The 21823-nt window shown below is 45.5% G+C and overlaps 3 protein-coding genes across 7 annotated transcripts; 1 reads left to right on the top strand and 2 right to left on the bottom strand.

Moving 5' to 3' along the window:
• On the top strand, positions 1-14460 carry ptgir (prostaglandin I2 receptor). Its single transcript, XM_003968428.3, has 3 exons — positions 1-249; positions 419-1451; positions 11647-14460. Exons 2-3 carry the CDS (start codon positions 606-608, stop codon positions 11932-11934), a joined length of 1134 nt encoding a protein of 377 aa, XP_003968477.1. The 5' UTR covers positions 1-249; positions 419-605; the 3' UTR covers positions 11935-14460.
• Positions 14414-17246, bottom strand: LOC101070290 (4F2 cell-surface antigen heavy chain). Of its 4 annotated transcripts, none has more exons than XM_011608392.2 (10): positions 17085-17246; positions 16635-17005; positions 16041-16205; positions 15891-15967; positions 15723-15800; positions 15600-15652; positions 15340-15517; positions 15143-15250; positions 15014-15071; positions 14414-14948 (listed from the first exon to the last, which is right to left on the bottom strand). In XM_011608392.2, the coding sequence occupies exons 2-10, from the start codon at positions 16993-16995 to the stop codon at positions 14575-14577; spliced, it is 1452 nt and encodes a 483-aa protein (XP_011606694.1). In that variant the 5' UTR covers positions 16996-17005; positions 17085-17246; the 3' UTR covers positions 14414-14574. The 4 variants fall into 4 exon arrangements, with proteins under 4 accessions (XP_011606694.1, XP_029699734.1, XP_029699733.1 ...); XM_029843874.1 differs by having other exon boundaries at positions 14414-14946; positions 15018-15071; positions 17085-17245; XM_029843873.1 differs by having other exon boundaries at positions 16635-17001; positions 17085-17234.
• A 997-nt stretch (positions 17247-18243) lies between these two features.
• Positions 18244-21823, bottom strand: ppm1na (protein phosphatase, Mg2+/Mn2+ dependent, 1Na (putative)). 2 transcript variants are annotated; one of them, XM_029843872.1, is made up of 6 exons: positions 21116-21726; positions 20129-20700; positions 19198-19315; positions 19007-19121; positions 18857-18937; positions 18244-18713 (listed from the first exon to the last, which is right to left on the bottom strand). In XM_029843872.1, the coding sequence occupies exons 1-6, from the start codon at positions 21519-21521 to the stop codon at positions 18551-18553; spliced, it is 1455 nt and encodes a 484-aa protein (XP_029699732.1). In that variant the 5' UTR covers positions 21522-21726; the 3' UTR covers positions 18244-18550. The 2 variants fall into 2 exon arrangements, with proteins under 2 accessions (XP_029699732.1, XP_003968479.2); XM_003968430.3 differs by having other exon boundaries at positions 18557-18713; positions 18874-18937; positions 21116-21823.

The raw sequence follows: 21823 nt of genomic DNA, 5'->3' as shown, positions 1-21823 counted from the left end.
TAGCTTTTTAAAATTGCAACGTTCCTCAGGAGAGGAGGTGGGAGGGGCGAATCTATAGACTGGAAATTGACAGTGGGAGGAGAAAAATAAGACAGACAGACAGAAAGCGTTTCAGTCGTGCACCGTCCGCGTCCGTGAACTGTTAAAACCCCCGCATGAGATTCTGCTCACCACATGTTTTTACCATGTGTGGATGAAGAACAACTATCAGCAAACGAGGGAACTTAAACAATCAAGTTGGCAGATAAGGTGCGTGGAGTTTATTAAAGAGAAAAAATGATAAAGAGTAAATGATAAAGAGTAAATGATCGAACGCTCTTTATTCATTTTACAGACGAAAACTTTCACGCACATCTAACAAATAATAACTGCGACAGGATGCGGCGCTGATGTTTGTATTTTGATCCCCTTTTCACAGCGACGACATGATTTAAGGTGTTTGCGAAGGAGCCGGAGACACGCACATGGGGCGCACCAGTATGTGTCGTTGTGAGTGCTGCCTTCTGTGTTACCAAATGATCGAGTCGAGAAGTCAGGACTTCCTTCAGATTTCGGGGGATTTTTCATCAATATCACACTGATTCCACGTCTTTGTCGCGCCAAACATGAACAAAAACATGCTGTTGAACGCGTCCTGCACCGACAGCGCCTGCAACGACACCCTCACCGTCAACGGGCAGAGCAAACCCGCGCCCAGCATCATCATGTTTCTGGCCGGTGTGGTGGGGAACCTCCTAGCCCTCTTCATCCTCGGGGTCCATCAGAAAGAACACCGCTCCAGGTCTTCGGTCTTCTGCATCCTTGTGACCGGCCTGGCGCTCACCGACCTGCTGGGCACCTGCATCCTCAGCCCGACCGTGTTTACCTGCTACGCTAGAAACGTTTCCCTGATCACCCTGGGTGGGGAGAGACTGTGCAAACTCTTTGGCTTCGCCATGAGTTTCTTCGGACTCGCGCCCATGCTCATCCTGTGCGCCATGGCCGTGGAGAGATGTCTGGCCATCAGCCACCCTTATTTCTACTCCGTGCACATCCGCCGCAGCTTCGCCAAAATAGCCCTTTTCTTGATTTATCTCTTTTCTCTGGGCTTCTGCCTCCTGCCGTTCGCCGGATACGGTCAGTTCCGGCAGTACTGTCCTGGGACGTGGTGCTTTATTGACATGGATGCGACGGGGGATGAGCGCGCCAACTTGGTACGCGCTTTCTCCCTGTCCTACTCATCGCTTATGGCCCTGCTGATCCTGGCTGTATTCGTGTGCAACGGTTCGGTGATCGTCAGCCTGTGTCAGATGCACCGGAGCCAGGTGGTGCGCCGCGGTTCCGTCGTGTCGACGGGCAGGAGGAGGAGGATGAGCCTGGCCTTTTTCGGACAGGGAGAAGAGGAGATGGACCACCTGGTGCTGCTGGCGCTCATCACTGTCATCTTTGCCGTCTGTTCTTTGCCGCTCACTGTAAGTGCTCGTGCGTTTGAACGCGTGTGTTTGACGGAGAGAATTTGGTATTTATTTGGAGCATAACTGTCCCCTCTGCCCCCCTTCTGCAGGCATGTAAATAGGCAATTTAATCTGTGGAAACTTTAAGTTTTCTGCTAATCTAATGAAACGGACATTTGGAAGTTTTGTTGCCGTGGTGTTTGTTTGTGTTGGTTCAGCATCTTGGATTCTCCTCAACTATCCTACTTTGCTATACTGGTTCCTCTAATAAAAGGCGTGCCTGATGGTGGCCTTTGCCACACAAGGCTTGCTGTCACTCTGTATATAATTGCACTTGGATTTAGCCTTTTCATTTCGCTCCATATCTGTAGTGTTTGAGAGGCGTGTGCCAAGCCTTTACAACCCCGGAGGACTGGACTGCTTCTGCCGTTCCCACAGTTGAAAGCACCCTGTTGGGAATCTATGGTGCACGGGCTTCATAAGCAGAAGTTCTGGAACAAACGTTGATATAATATGTCCTGGGGAAGATTTAGGAAGTGAAACCCTTCTTTAGTCTGCAATGAATGTTTATTCCCCCCAAATCAGCTTTTTATGAGAAAGTTCTTAGATCAGTTGTTTACAGGATGCTGCATTGTGCTCACCTGTTGTCTGCATCTGAGTGATTTGTGGCTGCATGAGGCCTGACGGTTGCAACATAATGGCGCACGCAGCAGTTTTTGCGCCGAGGCTAGACAAGAGAGCGTTTGACATCAGACCTCAGGAAGCTGAAACCTCCGCCATGCCTGCACCAGTCAGATTTGCAAACAGCAGATACGGTTGTGTCATTTTGAAATTCTGCTTGCCTATTTTCCAGACTGTTTGGGGGTTTTTTCTGCCGCATACCTAAATGCCTTGTGCCCTTTATGAAGAGTGTTTCATAAACTTAGTTGGCTCCGGCAGCTCAGGCCCTCGCCCACACAGCGAGCCGTCCTCGTTCTCACATGTAGACAATGTGCCAACAAACCAGGCGTAACAGCACCAACATAAGTATCCAGTTACTCCTAAATTACCGAAAGTGCTTTCATGTAACTGAATATACCTCAGAGGATGATGCTTTCAAAGCTGTGAAGAACTATCATCAGCACCTCCCCGTTCGCCACGGTCTTTCTGGGTGATGAAACGGAAAGCAGTTGGTTTCCAGATGTGAAAACAGAGTTTTTCAGTGACCTCTGGCTTTTAAAAAGAATCCCTGTGATTGTGTTTTGTCATCAGAAAAGTGGGGAAAGTTGTGCTCACAATTTCTCAGAAATTTTGATTCCTCTTTTGGAGCAATGAGTGTGTGTTTGTGTGTGAGTGTGTGTGGTGACAAGCATGACTAAGCCTTTGTTTGCGAATGTTTATCTTATGAGAACTTCACCAGCTTCTGCACATGTTATATATCACCTCTGGTCGCGTTAGCCCAACAGGAGGCGGTTGGAGACGATAAGGGGGGTCATTAAATTGTAGTGGTGTGATGAACAATTTCGCCACAGCTGTTCTCCGTAAGAACGTTTGATTTGTTTGATGTGGCGTGAACCAGGCAAGAGACACATGATGTACAAAGCTTAATGCTGGGTAAATCTTTTAAAATTGATAGGCTAACATACATAATCTGCACTCAAATATACTCAACCCACTTAGAATCGACTCTTAGGAGGCAGGATGAGGTCACCATTGCTTAAAGGCATAACAAAATATAGCACCTCTGTGGACGCCGCTGATTAGGTGAGAATGATTATGTCAATGATTATGAGCTCTGGCTCTTATTCGGTCCCTTATTCATTCTTTATCCGATTTTCAGCATTTTTTGGTATTACTGGATGGCGTGCTGATCTGGGGTCTGTCCTCCAATCAACGGAAACAGATCATAAAGTTCCTGCTATTTTCTGGACATTAATATACTTGCAGTCAAACCTGGGTTTGACCTCCCGATGGCCCCCCTGTCAGTTTTTTGTGTGCGGCTTTAATCAATCTTTAATTATGGAATATGTGATTGGGGACCTGCTACATGAAAAAAAGGTGAGTAATTGTTTTTTTTTAAGCTATTCTCCCATAATGGTGAATGCATGTGAGGCCAGCAAATGGACTTCCCCTTTCAGTTGATGTTTTTTTTTCTCTTATAAAGGGAACTTGGCCTGACTTTCTTCACCAGCCCGTCTTTCTCAAGGGCTACAACCTATTTTCACTATCGGCACTAACTGATGAATCAATCTCCAGGTATCAACCACTGCGTATCACAGAAGTCACACGGGAGCTCCCGCGTTTTCGGTCATGACCCCGATCAATGTGCGCATTAAAGATCAATTAATGCATTAAAGATTGCCATATGAAGCTCAAAATATGACACATTATGGGCAGAATCAGTAATGTGATCAGGAGACACAGAGGGAAACTTTCAAGAGCAGCAAGGGAGATTTTGCTTTAGATAAAAACTGCAAACGTGAACAGCGCAGCCGCCTGAAACAGATTACGATCACAGAGTTGTGACCTTTGTGGGCGGATCACATGTCAGTTAAACTACAGAACATATCAAGCTGGCTTTGGCCACTTTGCTTTTCAGTACAATGGAAACCTGTGTTGTGTAAATCCCCTTGCTTTTCATCTGTTTCTTCTCCATTTGCCAAAGGATTGAGCTGAATTAAAATGAATTGAATTGTCTTTAATGTCCCCAAGGGACGGAGGGGAGGGGAGGGGGGCTTTCGCAAGAGCAGAGGTGGTCTGATTAAAGATGGAAGTCATCATGAAACCATAACTGTTAGGAAATAAGAACAACCACTCTGACACATTTGAGAATGCTGCAAGGCTTCAGGCAATCATGAGTCAATGCAGTTAATAATGTTGTAGGTCTGGTTTAAAATCAGTCTGAATGGGGAGCCACTGTGAATTAAACAAAGCGGCTGAAAATAAAGCAGTTTTAATAATTTGGGCAGGGACTCCAAGACTTTTCAGGTCTAAACAAATTCTAGCTCCTGTTTCAAAACATTAGGATAAATGTGTTTAGTTGACAACCTGCTACGGGTTTTTACCTTGTGCATACGGCTAAATAAACAACAGAAATCTTTTACAAAAATAACCAGAAGCTCTAACTGTAGGTGTCCTGACAGGTCTGGGCAAATCCCAGACTCAGATTCCATTGCAAACATGTTCAAATACAGGATGATACTCTGAGGCTCACAAACTCAAACTGATGAGGAAATGGCAAAGGAGAAGGAAGAGGAGGAGGCTCCTGATATTCCAGATGACTTCTGTCTGATGTTGGTGTGAGATTGAGATGTTGGTCATGCCAGTGTGGAACGGTTACTCTACCCTCAGCATGGAAACCTGCCTCCCCCATTGTGTTTCACAATGGTGACGGAATAAAAGATGCTGCTTTGTGTCCAGCGGGATGATCTGCAGTCAGGAAAGGTGATGCTCCGCAATCGCTTCACAGCTTTGTCAGGGACACAATGAGGGTTGTGCTACATTTTTAATAGACAGTTTATCCTGCCTTCAAAGCATGTGCAGACATTGGGGATTAGCTATACCTGTTGCTCTTGTTTTGTGTGGCTTTGCTGCAGGTAACCGGATTTGAGCAACATGGGGATGATGAGCATTGGCAGCATCGATGCTTCTAAACCGCTGGAGTGACTGTTGGGTGTGTTGGCTACCGTCAGGCTTCAGGCATGAGTGGAAAGAAATGAGGTTGGCGAGTGACAGGGAGTTTATTTTTACCGAAATCCATATGTGTTGATGAACTGATCCATACTGAGGTCAGAGTCCTTCTGATCTCTCTGATCCAGCTATGGAAAAGCTTTCTTCTAAAAAGGCTCAACGGACGCATCAACATTTTCTGATTTCTGTAAGCTTTGTTCACTTTTGGCTCCCTGTCAATGTTTGCAACAGTGGAGATCAAAGGTCACATCAGAACGATCTCGAGAATGTCTATAAGGTGGCAGGATGACGAATGAGTCCGGAGACGATAGTGAGCTCTTTAATCTTTATGTCCCGACACCACTGGGCAAAGAGAGTGCATGAATGAGCGCAGCCGGAAACCATGCTCGCACAGTTCAATGCAATCACAAAACAATCAACTTTTATACAGTTTAAACTCAGATATTTTGCCACAGCTTTGCCAGAAGAACCACCCTAGACCTGCTTTGACTCAATTGCTCCTGGAGGTTTAAGAGTCAGCAGGTAGCTTTGGAGCTATGGAGGCTCCCTCTCAGTGACAAAATCATGATCGCTCACATTAATTTCCACAGAGGGTATTAGGAGATTTTATGGATGGAGAGAGAAGGGACCACTTCCCTGGTAAATAAGTGCCTTCAGACTTTTTGTTTATTTATTGGCGCTTTTATGGTGGATATGCTGCCCTTTTGTAGCCATCTCTAGGAGCAAAAATCTATTTTTAAAGTAACATTTTAACATTGCAGCACGAAGGGAGCCGTTTTAGAGCAGCACTGTGCTCTCAATCTGAACACAAATAAAAAGTCAAACCATTTTCTGTCTATCCAAAGAATTCTGCTTCTTGTATAACATAAAGCATTGCCTGTGGACTTTTAATATAGACACACACATGCACAGAAAACCGTTTATAGTTGTGTGTAAAGTTGAGTCAGTTTTTCCTGTCTGGGTTCATCTTAAGTGGATCACCTGGCCGACACGTCGCAGCTTGTCTTAGCAGTCAGAGCGGGTGACGAGACACTGCTCATCACAGGAAGTAGTAGTAGTAGTTTAGTTTGAGGTGCGCTTCCTCCGAACAGCGATGGCGGCGATCATGGCGCGACACCGCGCTGGTGGAACCTTGAGAGAGCTGAAATGAGGGCAGGAGGACAGGAAGACGAGAAGCTGTCAGAATTCTGAAGAATGTGTTATTTCTTTTTTTTATCTTTGTTTTATTTAATCCCTTCATGTAATCATTATTTCACATTTAGATTAAATTCTATAGAAAACTACTAAAACCTGGAGAACAGAGAAATTCTGTTTGTAACCTGATCAAATTGGAATACTGTATAGGCCATCTGTATGCAAGCTTGTTTACTTAGCATTGTCTGTATATCTGGTTTAATTGGCTTATTGATTTGTTTGTCCTCTGTAGTTCTGGTATTGTTCTGTGCAAACATAGAAGATGTGTTTGAGTTCTCAATGAATTGAGCGAGCTGAGCAAATCCGGATGTTTTCCAGAATGGGAAGTAGGTTCAAAGAGTTGTATGAACTCGTCCCTGGTGACATAATAAACTGACAGAGATGCTTCTCAGGTGTTTTATAATCCAATAAAAGTGAGCAGCGGCATAGAAATGAAACACCCTCACGACAAATAAAGTCAAGCGACGATCATCTGCCGACTGACATGTTTTAAAAAAAAGGGAAACAGCTGGTCTATGCTGAAATGTATATGGCCGATCTCGTAATAGGACAATGTATGTACTTTAGTTGAGGCCTGAGGGCCACAACTGCCACCGTTGCTCTGTGTGCTCTTTCCAATAGTTCGGTTCCTTCTTAAAGTTGCACTTGTTTTCTTTGAGCTGTGATGCAGTGAGCTGTTGGCTGTTGAAAGCATCTGCGCTGTTTTAGCGCGTTTGAATGCAGCAAAGATCGTGGTATTTGGTGATTTTTTTATTTATTTAGATGTATCCATGATCACACTGGGACTCCTGGTGCTAGACTGGGCCGGTGGTTGAGAGCGACGCCTTCCAGCCAGGTAAAAGGTACAAAGGTAAAAAGGAGAGGTTCACCTCATCAAGTTGGCAAATCACCTGGGAAACTTTAAAAGTCAACTTCCCAAAATAATTTTCCAGTGAATTTAGGCGCTGCCTTTAAACAGATCCTGATCCAGGAATGCAGGGGACCAAACAGATCGTGTGATTGCAACCAGACCACCAAGGCTGCGAGGCTGTAGGCTGAGTTTGGAGGGTTGAACTTTTTCACAGAACCAACTACTGAAATTATGTTGGGGATTAATCCCAAACAATGGCCAGAGGTTTTCTTCTGAGTTCACTTTGACCTCTTAAAGTGTTTACTGTCCTTTTACCCAGAGGGAAACGTCACTCTTTAGTTTATACCATTTGTTCTTCTTAAACAAAGGGGGAAGAGAATAATCAGACTATGTTTGGTGAGACTAACTCTGAGTAAACCCGGGTTCACCTGAGCTCGTTTGCAGTGTAGACGCCTTTTTTCCATCCTTCTTTTCACCCTTGCATTGCCGATGCCACGCACCATCGCACCTCATTGACGTTGCCAAGCAATAACAGGCTCAAACCTGAGGAACTGAAGCTAAATCTGCCTGTTGCAACATGATTTGGGGATTATTTCTTTACGATAGAGTATTAATATAGATGTGTGTATGTTTCCTGTTGCCAGCCTGACAGAAACTTAAACCTACTCTCATCACACATGCGGAAGACAGAGGAGGTAGTTTTCTACACGTTGTCCTAAATTTGGTTTCAAAAAGCCTGTTTTTTGCTTTGCTGTTAAACTTCCAACTTCCCATCACCATGGGAAGAGGATAAACGCCTCATTTGTAGCAGCCAGATTGTGTTTACATATGGTAAATAGCGCTTTTAGCTTTTTTGTGGTTACTTCTCCCTCCGCACTCGGGTGAATGAGTCAGTGTGAGCAATGCTCTGAGAATTTTCATTTTTGCCCCCTTTTTTATGCACAACGGTCGGCTTCAGAGGCGCTAATGGCTCCAGGTAACTGGCTTTAAGCACCTCTTACAAGAGGAGGCTCACTAATGGACCTACAGACACTGGATTTTCCCTGAAGTAACTCATCTTAAGATAAACATGCTGACGTCATTGTCTCATGTTGTTGCTCCTGGAACACATTTACTTTTAGACCTGTGACCTTTTCTGAATGGAAGCGTTGTTTACACACCTGACAAACAGACCTGTGTTTTCTGTATCGAAACAGGGGAAACGTTGTTATCCACTGTGGTTGAAAATGAAATCGACGCGATCGATAACAAGGCTGCACCTGAAACTTTGGCTGGTGAAATTGTTTAGAGGAGCACGTAGAAAATAACTACAATGAACACGCAGGAAGGCTTTGGTCAGCTCTCCCAAGACCTGGAGTTCTCTGGTCTGCAGACATCATTAGGCTGATATCATTACCCACAGTAATTGTTAATTGGCCTCGGAAATCCAGACAGAAGGCAGTTAAATTCAGCCTGTGAAGATCTCCCTGTGTGAAAGGCAGCGAGGGGCAGGAGAAGAATCTGCGGCGCTTTTTGAAGTCTGCTTTGTTTCCACTGACGCTCTGAAGAGAATATGTCAGTTTCCCCCCCCCGGATAGGACAAAACGTGTCAAAGCCGAGTCAGTATCGATACATCACTCATCCTCATGATGTGTAAACAATCAGCTGTTTGCCAACAAACAGACAAAAACAATATATCATTATCATTACTCTTGTTGGAGGAGCAGTTAAGTATATTTATACACATGTCAGGCTGCTCCTTCGGGGATTTATGTACCGCTGCAGCATTTCTCTCCATCTCCTTGCTCCTCTGTTATAAACACTCGTCTGTAAAAGGCCCATAATGTCCACGCTGCTCCTTCCCTCCCTTCCCGCATAATGGTTCTGTAGCCAGCATGGATTAGGAAGAAGAAGCAGTAAAGACTCCTCCAGGACCGGCAAGATGGAAAATAATGGGCCGTGACGACATAGACATCCATTATGTGGTCTGTTTCCTGAAAGAGGCCGTGGACATCGTCCCCAAATAGCATCTTATGTGTCTGAGACAGGATGTGCTCACTTACAGCAGCGTCCAGGTAGACGCGCCATCATCAGAGCGTCCAGACAAAGAACCTCAGCGGCCGATCAATCCGCCGATCAGGAGCCAAAACGTTTCCGGATCATTGAAATGACAGATATTGGATGTGCGGACTCTGCTGAGTCGTGATGACACAATGTCGTGTATATGCACATGCTGCTCAAGCACAACATGCTTGGTCAGGGCGCCTGGGGGTCATGGGCAGGATGTGCTTAGCTTAGCATTCCAGGATCTGAAGTTTCCACAGAGAGTGCTGCATTGTTGCTACATCAACGCTAACATTTACCTTACTTGCTGACGGTTTTAATGTTGTGGGTGATAAATGCCATCGTGCCTGAGCAGCAGCATGTCAGTGTTCAACATCTGTTTATGTTGTTCGCGTGAACAATTTCGCCAGACTGATATATCGATAAGCTCCGCTAACAGTACGTTCTCGTGACTCTCCGCTCTCCTAAATATTCCTCCGGCTCTTGGCCGACTGCGATCACTCCCCGGCCTGCTCTTCATCCACAGAGCGATACATTAATACGCTCCTGGAGGAGCTTAAGGAGAGCGTGACACCTCCTCGTCTTTGGCCCCACAGCTTGGAGCGCCGGGGGCAGACAGCGCATGATTTGTATGCCCTTCTGTGCTGCGTTCAAGGCCCTCTGAGAGTACCATAAGAGGCAGGGTGGCATCCTTGAACCGAAGCAGCGCTTCGGTGATAATGCTGACACGACGTGGGTGAGGGTGATGATAATGGTGCAGAGATTTCCCTGTGTGTGTTTTGCCCGAATCTTCCCTTTTATGCATCGTATTGATTCAACTGAAATGGACATTTTAGAGGTAAAAGATAAGCAGGCCCATCACCACCAAGGCTTTTAACAGCTGCATTTGCTGTTATCACAAATAAAAAAAACCTGGATTTTGATCTGCCGGATGCACTTTGTCTAAACTTTGAGTGGGGGTGTACACGTGTACCTGAGCCAGTACAGGTAATAGAACTACACTTCAGAGGTCAAGCTAGAGGTCACAGAAAAAGGACAGCGTGGATGAGCAGACAGGGTTTGGCATCATTAGAATTCAAAAATGTCCTGAATGTGACACGAGCTTGTGTCAACAATGGGGGGAAACAAAGGATAAAATGCAGAGAACTCGTAGAAAAACCACGCAACGGTACTCGCAAATCCTGCTATGCGTGAGGGAAAATCAGTGAAACCGGGGGCTAATTCAGGCAACACCAGTTTTGCAATCCGAGAACTTCCACAAACCTCAAATACTTTAAAAAATCTAGAGCACGTGGGCGTTGTTTTGCTCCACTTTGGGTTGGACCGCATCTGACACGTGGATGGTGACAGCACTGTTCCTGCTGGGTCGGCTCTACTGGTAGCCCTGCCAGATAATTGCTGGTGTTTTTGGCTGGAACATCAGTAGCCTCTTCCCTAGCATATTTGTACATCACTATGTCAGAAGCCACATCTGTGTGAGCTTCTAGCGTCCCAGTCATCCATCCGGGACATCAGTTTGTCTCCATTCTGTCAACAGGAACACATTTATGGCACCGAAACACTCAGTCACCACAATCATTTAATTATTCCGCTGTTCGTCCAATATTTAATCGAGGAAATGGGGGTGACGCACGAGCCTCACAGACCAGCTGCTGCCACGACCAATGAGCAGCTCTTCCGGCCGCCTGAGTGCCACCTATCAGAAATGTCTATAAACGATCGGACTTTTTAAAAATTTTCCCCGTCTGCATTCTCAGAAATGGAGAGACCCGCTCCAGGCGTGTGTTTTATGGGTACCAGGAGATGCGTGGTTGATGTTTGTTGTTAAAAGGTTTCATAGCAAGATGGACCACAGGCGCTGATGCTAAACGCAGTCACATTCTCTCCGGGTTTTCACGGCGGCGTTGACAGGTTGTTGTGTGCTGTTGGAGGAGACACAGTCTGCTTTGACTGAATGTTTATTAATCCACAATTTAGTTATTTGCCATTTTAAAATAAAGCATGGATGACCTGTGTGATTTGATTCAAATAATACAGGCTCTTTTTCACAGAATAGCATCTTATTGGGTTTGGAAATTATTTATGTGCTTTATTCTAGTTGCTCTTGCTCCAGGTCTGTGAAACATGAAGGAAACTGTTATTGCCAACTTGAAATATGTTTTATTATTGAAGAACCACAAAAAATAAGAGTTTGTTTATTTTTCTGCGTGAGCCGGGAGTCCCAAAGCCAAACTTTGAATTTTTTCGTGGCAGATTTAATGTCGAAAAGCAATTACTCAGTGAAACCGCAACCATCCTCCTCCAGTCTGTAATTCAGAGTCCCAGCAGTCTGCGTGTCAGTGCAAAGTCATCTGCTGAGCTGCCAGATTCATCTTCAGCCTGCTGCCAAATAAGCTGTTAATGCAGACGAGTTGAAGAGTCTGACTCTTATTGAACGTTTACTCCTCCTTTTCTTAGATTGCTGGCTTTATCAACTCTGTCCGCCCCTTCTGCGGCGACAAGGAGAACCTGACGGCCTTCCGCTTCTACGCCCTCAACCCCATCGTGGACCCTTGGGTCTTCATCATCTGCCGCAAGTCGGTCCTCCAGCACTTCCGCTCCCTGCTCAGCTGCCACTTCAGCAGACGGGCGGTGAAGAACACGGCACACTGCGCCCTGTCGTCGCCTCTGGACATCCAAGCACAGTCCAGCCCTCCCAACGGGACGGTCCAGCAGACCAGCTTGTATCCCAATTTACCTCCTTGACCCTGCAGATGCGCTCCCTTCTCCCAGTCGGGGCGGCTCAGCACTGACTCGGGGGATTTTTGGACCACGTTCATCTGGGACTTAATGCCGATCATTCCAAGGCACGTCGCCATGGAAACCGATTCTTTCCATGTGATCTACAAACACGCACTAATTGTCTGATGGGAACAGTTTTAAGCTGGTGCCATAAACAGACGGCACTGTAATGTAGCATTAGGGCATGGGTCCGAGCATCCCATGTCTATGAACTCATATCTTTAAAAAAATCACCATATATGCACTCCAGTATAGTTATACTTGCATGAATGTCTTTTTTGTCTGCTCCCATCCCCCTTAGATGCAGTTTACAGCTGATGAGAAGTATTGGAAAATCTGTACCAATATATATATATACAGTATATATATATACTGTATATATATTGAACGAGACATCAGGCCTCTAGACGAGGTCACTCCTGCTGTTCCGGTGAAAAGACCACGCTGAGTCCAAAACTAGCAAAGGACAATTCGGTGGAGCTGTTGACTATTGTGGTGTCATGATTAACTGTCAAACAATGTCCCGGCAGGCAAATTCATGCAGCCTAAGCCCTTCCCTGCCTTCACCCCTCTCATGTTTGGTTGCATCTATTTAGTTGAGTATCGTTAGCAACATTTTTGCAATTGACTGCATGTTTGGGATTTTTTGGTTTATTTGCCATAACTCAGACATTATGTCTGTTGTACAACAAGGGGGATTCACACAATAGAAACCAGAACGTGAATGCAGCGGGAGTGACAATTCCTGTCACTGGTGTGTTCAGCAAATGCAGCAAAACAAAGAAAACAGTGTTTATTTTGATTTCCCTGCACTCTGAAACTGTTCTCCCTTCTGCTGAGAAATGACTCCCCCCGAGGACAAACCAGTCAGGTTGGCCTCTAAAAGCCACTTTGGTGTTGGTTTTGTCTTAAATCCTCGGCGGTTTGTCAGGAGCGCTTGGTTTTACTCGTCTGTCTCCCTCACTAATCTCTAAGCTACCTATTGTGATTGTTCCTGAGTGGTTGGGGAGGAAAACTGTGAGACAGCGTTTCCTGCTGCTGCTGCATCTTTAATTCTCTCAGATATGCCTCTGACTGCTCAGACTCCAAGCGCGACTCTGTTGTTGTGTATCTGTACAATAATGGCAGCTTGGTTTGCACTGTGATTGATGATTTCAGGGCTTTTCTTTTGTTTTTCCTCCCTGTTGTGTTGTACATCCACTGTTGGCTTTTACTGTCGCCCAGCCATGCATGATCAGTCACATTATCACCAGAACACTGAGGATACGACTACTTGAAAGACTAGATTTTAGTTTTAAAAGGTTAAACGGTATGTTGTTTATGTGAAATTTAGTATTAATTAAAAAACAAAAAAACAACCTTGTGTATGTTACTGCGTCGCCTTTTGTTTTGTTTGCCTTTTACTGATTTTATGTGTTAAACATTCTTTCTGCAGTGCAAAAGCTCGCTGGTCTGCATTTCAGAGACGTCTCTGCAACTTCTGTGCAGTCACAGTAGACGTAACGTAGACACTGGCAAGATAAACAGAAGATGATTGTGTATAAATTTAAATAATCCTTTGCTCTTAACTCTTGTTTTAACAGTAACATCAACACTGATTAAATGGAAACACCGGAGAGCCGAAAAGCAGAGGCACATAGATAGATGTGATATGCTTAAAACTTTCAACTTGACCCTCACCAGCGGTGGGCCCTGGGTTCATTTTTGTGCATGATGTCCTGCTTCATGTGGCTGGAAAACTTCCCGTATGACAAAGGCATTGCAGTTATTGTCTGGTACACCATTATCGAGCACCTCTGTGTATTGCTGAATTCACCACTGCCACATCACTCCACACTGTAAAAAAGGTAATTTTCAGAGAATTTGGAGCAACTTCTGATTTGATCTTACCCTTTGAGTCAGAATCCAGTCCACTGTGGCTTGACTTTTGTGGTTCCCATCACCCTTTAATTTTTTTTCCCACTGGAATATTTTATTCACTGGGAACTAATTTAACTACATAATTTAAGCAGTATAACGAGTCAAATCCTCAATATAAAAAGTCAATAAAATCTGCAATTTTTGAATAAATATTGCGTTTCCCAATTTTACACTAGCAGAAGTCCTACAGCACCACCGTGTGGCCACATGCTGAACAGCTCCTCAGCACTAGTTGGCGCTCGTGGTTTGCGGTTGAGCAACAGTAATTTAAATCGAGGCTCAGTGCGGTTTCATTTAATTGCAACATTGCTACAAACGTTTCACCGTGTTCACAACACAGCCTCCATGTTAAGGAGGAAGTTGGAGCAGCCAATACAAAAATCCATTGGATGAATCCTTTTAATTTACAATAAAAAATTATCTTCTGAAGCAGCACGAAAACTAGAATTTAAGAACCTCTTCGGCACAATACCATGTACTTTTTTTCCCCCAGTTCACTCTGGGATTTATTCCTTAAACCAAATCATTTGTCTATCAAGTTTATTAATCTTTTGTCAATGTTAATGAAAAGAATCACTGAAAAGAACTTGTAAAACTGGACTCATTTCATCAAACATGTAGAGAATCTACAGTAAAAATTAGGGGTGCGGGGGGGGTGGTACAATAGCAAAAAACACTGATTCTCTAGCTTCTCGTCTCCAACAGCTTGATGATGACGGCTTCGTAGGGCCGAAGGTGCAGCTCGTTCAGCGTGGTGGAACCCAGACGGTCCATCTCTGTGCTGGCCACAAACATGCCTGTATCTGGTAAGCTGGAGGCCCAAGCAGGGTCCACGGCACGAAGCTCTGGTCCAACGTTCAGCAGGACAGCGAATTGGACGCAGCTCCAAGAGCGCAGGAAGGCCAAGATGGGAGGAGGAGGAGAAGAAGAAGAGTTGAACGAGGAGTTAGACAAAGAACTGAAGGGAAGGGAAAAGAAACTTCCAAACAGGAGAGCCTCTTCTCTGGACCTGGAGTTACTGAGAGATGTCAAGAGTGCCAGAGATGATCTTCTCGCCTGAGAGAGAGAGACGACCAGCACGTTAAAACTTTACCACACATTTCTGAAGATCTTGGCCGATTACTCACCGGAGGAGAGCCCGTTTCATTCATTCCATGTGATGATGAACTAATGTCGATGCTCTGGAGGGGAAATGATTTCTGGTTGGCACGACCCGAACTTAAAAACTGTCTTGAAAGGAGATGACGGTCACCTGTGTTTGATCGATGTCTCCATTATACTGGACGGCAGGAGAGCCGGGAAGAGTCATCATCAACACCAGGAGAAGCTTTTCCAACTCCTGGGGTACTTTACGTCCAGCCTGCCGACATCGTCCACATTTATAACATTTAAACTCACCTGAGGTGAACCTAAACACAACTTCTGGAATATTCTTCAATTAGTTCTTACTGTCCATCCGATCCAGATGTCCTCTTCTCTCGTCTGCAGATGTGTCTCTATGGCATCCCTGACATCAGAAGCAGACAGGTGTTGAGGGGAAGAAGGCAGAATCGACCTCATGACCACATCCACGAGGGTGGCGTTGATCGGAGACCGAATCCGGCCCGTCTGCCGCACCACCAGGATCCTAAAATCAGATGGATTTCTTTTAAATAACTGCCCTCCTGTTTCACTTGAAGAATCAAAGTGTCTCTGAAAGCGAACGCCACCTCTCCTCCTCATCACTGAACTTCTTTAAGAGGCTTCTCCACTCCAACAGGGTCTGTGAAGGACACACCTTGTGAGGAGGTTGTGAAGACTGTTAGGATACAAATTAGCGGGCAACATTCCACCTCCTCTGAATACGCTGCATCTGTGTCGCAGATGGCGAAGCCAGCGACGCCCTGCTCCAGCCAGAACTGGAGAGCGTGCTGTTGAAAAATGTTTGCATGCTTGAGAAACTCTGGACCAGGTGGCGATTTAAACGCGACCTACCACAGAGAACAGAGAAATGTGTGTACCGAGGTGGAGCGGTTGTACGGCTCATCTGCATCTCCTGTTACATTCACGTCACAGATGTCCAAGACCACTTTTAGACCTGCAGGAACAAAAGAAATGTGCTTATTTGGAAGAACCTTGCAGGGAATCTGCGTTGGTCTTCTCTCACTCACCCAACTTGTTGCTATCTGTGAGCAGATGCTGGATCTGAGCGACGCTGGCCCTGAACTTATCGGTCGGGGTGGGGCGGAAAGGAGAGAGCGCGTCACCAAACACGCCCTGCAGGATCAGAGCCCCCGCACTCAGGGCCTTAAAGTCGGCGAGCTGCTCACACAAAGCTCGAGAACAAGGGAATAAATTCAATATCCTGCAGCTACGCCGATCTGCTCTCCACATTAGTGCAACGCTGATGAAGATAATGTGCATTTAAGACAAGACTGTCATGACACGCACGTTAATATTGTGCAACAGAATATAGCGTGAATATTGTATTAAAAAACACATTCTGAATAGGTGAATTCATACTGGCTATCGTGCAAAGTTGAAAGGATCAATTTGATGTCAATCGACAGAAACAAAATCACATTTTTATTTCCCATTTTTTCGGGTAATCTGCCAAGGCACGCTCATTTATCCGTGTCGTACTTCCAAGACACCGCTAGGTGGCAGGCACTGTTCTTTTAAATCCAAGAGAAAACTTTTTTAGGAAGCGGGGCTGGGGGAAAAATACAAATTTAATTTATAGGAGACATAAGACTTTCACTCACCTCTGAAGCCGCTGGACTCATCAGCATCCTTCACCATGAACCGGCTGGGCTGCACCTGGTAGAACAGCGACTTCTGCCACCAGGTCAGCGAGGTCACCACCGGACGGGGGGTCATCACCACGACGGTCACGGACCCGACAAGCATGGCCAACCAGACAAACCAGAACACTGCTATCAGGTAACAGCGCATCTTCTTCCAGCCCGGACCCCCAGCGGCGACCTCCAGCTCCTCCGAGGTCAGGGGCTTCCATTGGTAAGGGTCTCGGGCGACGAGCAGTGGGGCCGACTCCGACTCCTCACCGGCCACTAACCTGGCCCCCGGTGCGGCACCATACCCTCCGTCTCCCGCGTTAAGCGGCATCCTTGCCTGTCTGAGGGGCGGCCACCCAAACAGGTTAATTAAACCGATTTTAACATAAGCAAACAATGTTTGACCGTGCATTTTCATACCGTTTGCGAAGAGAGATTAACCCAGAGGTGACGCTTAAGCCCCCCAGGTGGTGCTCGGGTAAGACGAGCAGAGACAAACTTTTACCACAACCCCTCTTCCGGTTTCACCCAGGTGTGTCAATTAATCAGTCACGCGCACCCGTGAAGACTGTGCGAGCCCGGAAAAGGCTTTTGTGGAGGAAAAATAGTTCGAGTTCCATAAATAGTTATTATCACTTTAATAATAAACTTGATTTAACAGCCAATAATCAAAGCGGCACGAGTGCGCGAGAGAAAGATCCGTTAAATAAAGTCAGAAAGATAAACTTCACCGATGAATCAAACAGGGCAGATTTTTGGTCTGAGAAAACATAAACTTATTACGTTATACAATATATATATATATATTAACGTCCATGTTCATTTCACCAAATGAACAGTGCAGTGCTCAGATTGTATATAATTACAGTTTTTACAGTGACCTCTTGTCAAAATCTATGTTATATAATACAGGTTATCATAGGTCACGTATTTCATATCATATCAAGACATCATATACGCCATAATTACATTCATTTGTGATGGGTTTTTATGTATTTAATGCAAGTATGCAGCTTTAAATTCTAAATTATAAAAGCTTTAATGACACAACAAACACACTGATGTTGTTTTTTTTTTTAAACTAATAATATGAAGCAGCACCTGGCAGCGTTTGATGGTTTTTCAGCTTCAATTCCAGGATGGCAAACTTTAACCACCGTGTCGTCATCGGCCGCTTGCAGACTGATTAAAATCACTTACTCGCTCCTGTGCAGCGTTCTCTCCCTTCCTTCTGGGTTCTTTTCCTTCCACGTCTTTTGTCTCTATCCAAAAGTGTTCCCAGGTGAGCTTTTGGCTGAGTCCTTGGGAGCCTGAACTCATCAGGAATGAGCAGGCGAGAAGGACATGCCATCCAATAAAAGCAGGACCCAGTCAATTAATACAGAGGTGTTAAGCCTCCACACCACGGTGACAGAAAAGTGCCCCTGAAGACCCTCAGTCAACAATATCATGTCTGGGCTTAAAACATTTGATCTTTTAGCTAATACCTGAGAAAATGCATCAACAGTGGACGTTGGTCAAACAAGCGCTGAAATCTCTAGAATGTAAAATCATTTCACAATGAATTATAGTTTAAAATGCTAAACCACTCTGGGAGGTATTGCAGTGACACGTCTGCTCTAAAGCTCCCAAACGAGGCTCGTGTTCACTGAGGGATGTGATGTACAGTGTGTGATGTCCTGGAACATCCCACCTTCAGCCCCCTCAACTGTTTAGCATCAGTGTTTGTAACCTGCCCTCACTGTGCATGCTGATTTGTCACCTTCCTCATGAGACTCACTGACACGCACGTGCCCCCAGAGGTCACGGGGGGGGGGGGGGGGCTCATAAGGAGGATTAGTCTTGTGTTTACATGCGGGCAGTTTGTTGAATCGGTGGATATGGAGTCAAAATTCACTTTTCACCATAAAAACATAAGCAGAAGATGTGAGACAGGGTGTTTTTGTTGTCCTCTTGGATTTTTTGGATCTAAAACTCAGTGAAACTGTTCTCTGTGAGGATGATGAGGATGATGAAGGTCTAGTTTGACTCTTCAGATCCTTCGATATCCTGAAACATCAAAACACAACTGAATTATTGGCAAGAAAATGTAACTGGATTGTCATGGGCAGTGGAATTAGTTGTTGTTTTCTAATATGTATATTACGGGAAATGTTAGGTTTAACTTAAATCTAATTTCAGCGTCACATGACCTTGGGGTCCGTCCTACCATTGGCTCCTGAGATCTGAGATTCATAACATGTTTCTGGTATGAAGACATGATGCAGTCCCGCCTGAGAAGACATAAACAGTTGTGTTACGGACTGTTTTAAACGCAAAGCGAGTGAGTGGATGTTACCCACTTGCTGGTGATGCCCCCTCCTGGAGGAAGGCCAGGCAACTCCTCTGCAGCCAGAAACTTGATCACGTACAACAGGTCTGGATCCTCCTCTCTTGACTTCATCATTTGAATGATCTCTGTCAAATTGCATCCGGCTTGGTTAGAAATAGCGGGGCTGTCGGTCCTTCAGTTTGTTAAGGAAGAAAATGTCACCTTCCACTTTCAAATCAATCCGCTGCTCCAGCTCTGCCTCCTCCTGCAGTGCCTCCTGCGACAGCTCGGGGGCGCCAGCGAAGCAGATGATAATGACGCTGATGTTGTCCAAACTACCCTGTAGAGAGAGACGCTTTGGAATCAGGTTGAAATTAGCTTCCTCTGACGTGTTGCTCTCTGTCTTTTATCATAAGCCACCCAGATTAATCCATTTGTGTCATACCAGAGTCTTTTTACAGAACAGTAAGTCTTTTTAGCTGAAATAAATAGCGTCCCTGCCTCATCAGGATAAAACCTCTGAGCTGCTGGCCAACAGACTCACACTCAAACTTAATCTGAGCCATGTGTAGCCCGTTTGTCACCTTAATGCAGTTATTTATAGGACGGGCTAATGCTGGTCAGTGTTCCATTCAAGTATTAAGAAGACCTGCAGGAGAAATCTACTTGCATAACAACGTCAGCGTAATTATCAATGACAGATGGACCCTGGGTGCAGCCGGTTACCTGGGCAACAGCCTTACTGTAAACTCTTCCATTCATAAATACACCAGCTGTGGGTTGTACAGTTTATAGCCGGGTTCCATTCATATTATTTGGGGTTGCATCTTGCAACTTTAGTCATCTCTCACTATCTAAGTTGGCGTTAAGCCGCCCTGAAGTGGAATCAGATGCAGCTTTGAGACGTCACACGTGCGCAGCAGATTTGTGCCATTACACAGGCTGCCTTTATGTACCGGCAGCACTTTAATGTTTGTTTATTTACTAATTTGTTTTTTTCAATGTTTTTGTGGGTTTTTAATGACGGTTTTATTCAAGGTGTTTTATTTTGAAAGTTGATGGGACTCACTAGAGTGGGGTCTACTACAGGCTCTGTAGACATCTTTTTAAAATTCCTTTGAGACGACATTGCAAAGAATCATTAACTGCTCACCTTGTAGAGACAGAGGTCGATGACCTGGGCGCAGATTTCTCTCAGGTCGTTGCACACCTTCAGACGGCTTCTCACAAAGGCACAAAGTTCTTCGTTACCTATGGCATCCCACACACCGTCACACGCCAGGATGAGGAACTCGTCCTCCGGCGTTCGCTCCAGCTCGTACACCTCTGGCTCCGGTGACACCAGCTGCTCTGTCTGAGGCCTCCAGTCCACCTCCTTAAAGTCAAAGTCCCCCAGTGCTCTCGAGACGGCCAGCGAGCCGTTGACCCGCTGCAGGGTCACAGAGCCACCAGCGTTCTGGATCCGCTCCTTTTCTCTGGGGTTGAACGGCTTGTGGTCCTCCGTGTAGAAGGCCACCTGGCCGTCGTGGCAGAGCAGGGTGCGGGAGTCCCCGCAGTTGATGAAATAAATGTAACGGGGTGAAATCATCACCGCTGCAGCCGTGGAGCCACTGCGATCCCAGTTATCCTGGCGAGCCATTTTGTGCATGTGGCGATCGATGTCCAGGAAGCCTTCGCGGACTCCCTGTTTCACCTGATTGGGATCATCATTTATTTGAATTCCACCTGTTTTGAAATGTGAGAGGAGATATTCAATATTGATCCCCATTGAACTGTTCTCTGCTGAATTATGACCGGTTGAAAGGTTGACTCTGTTCTTGAGGTTGCAGAGAGCAATATTATGTTCAAAGGGAATTTCATTCCCATATAATCTCACAAATGCTGTTGTTTACTAGCATCTGCAGGAAAAAATGTTAAACTTTTAGAAACAACACATTTAGAGTGCAATAATACCCATCCCTATTATTTTTTTGGCTAATTTATAATTTGATGTTATTGCTTTATCTCTAATTCTGTGAGACTGCTGAGTCAGGAGTTTGCAGAAGGTATGAAAAAAATGTAATTTTTAGGATCAGATTATAAATTAGTAGCATGAAACACAACTTCTTTCTATTGTAAAGTGAATATATTTCCAGATTACCTGTTGCAAGGATATGATCCAGCAGATTTTTAGAGCAGTACTGTGCTACTGTGGTGCCTGCATGTCCATCAAACACAGCGTAGTAACCCCACTCTTTCAGCTCTCCCTTCAGCTGGGGAATGCAGGCGTGGGCATCCTCCATCTGAGCCCTCCAACCTTGCATGCTCGCCACAGCGTAGCTCACTCCCAACTCAGAACCGCCCTCTGACACACGCTTCTCCAAAATGGGATGCTCCAGGTAGGGGCTCGGCATCAAGTCATCCTCGTCTGAGTTGTCCTCCTCCCCAGGAGTTGCCTCCCTGGTGCCTCCCTTAAAGAAGAAGGTGACCATCTTCTCCGTCTCTTTCACCAGCTGACGGAGGAAGGACGGCACCTCCACATTACTGGCGCGTCGAGCTGTCCTCATCACCTTCTGGAGTCTGCGTTCTAGTTTCCTGCTTGACCGTCTCCTCCTGGTGCCCCTATTGCGGCCCTTCGTTTTCCTCAGCAGGTCCAGGGCAGCAGTTCAGCTGTGGCCCAACAAGAAGGTGAATAGTCAATTATTCTCTCTAATTTCAATTCAAATCTGTTTCCCCTAAAAATCTTTCCATCACTTTGCATGAACGAAAGGATTCATCTCCTGTCCTCTTCACTGGCTCTGTTTCTGACTCTTCCTGCTCCTGTTTAGCCCCCCTGCATCCACCCCGGGCATCCATTGGACAGTCTATT

The sequence above is a fragment of the Takifugu rubripes genome, chromosome 11, assembly GCF_901000725.2.
Source record: "Takifugu rubripes chromosome 11, fTakRub1.2, whole genome shotgun sequence".
NCBI lineage: Eukaryota > Metazoa > Chordata > Actinopteri > Tetraodontiformes > Tetraodontidae > Takifugu > Takifugu rubripes.
This window is presented reverse-complemented; position numbering and strand designations above follow the sequence as displayed.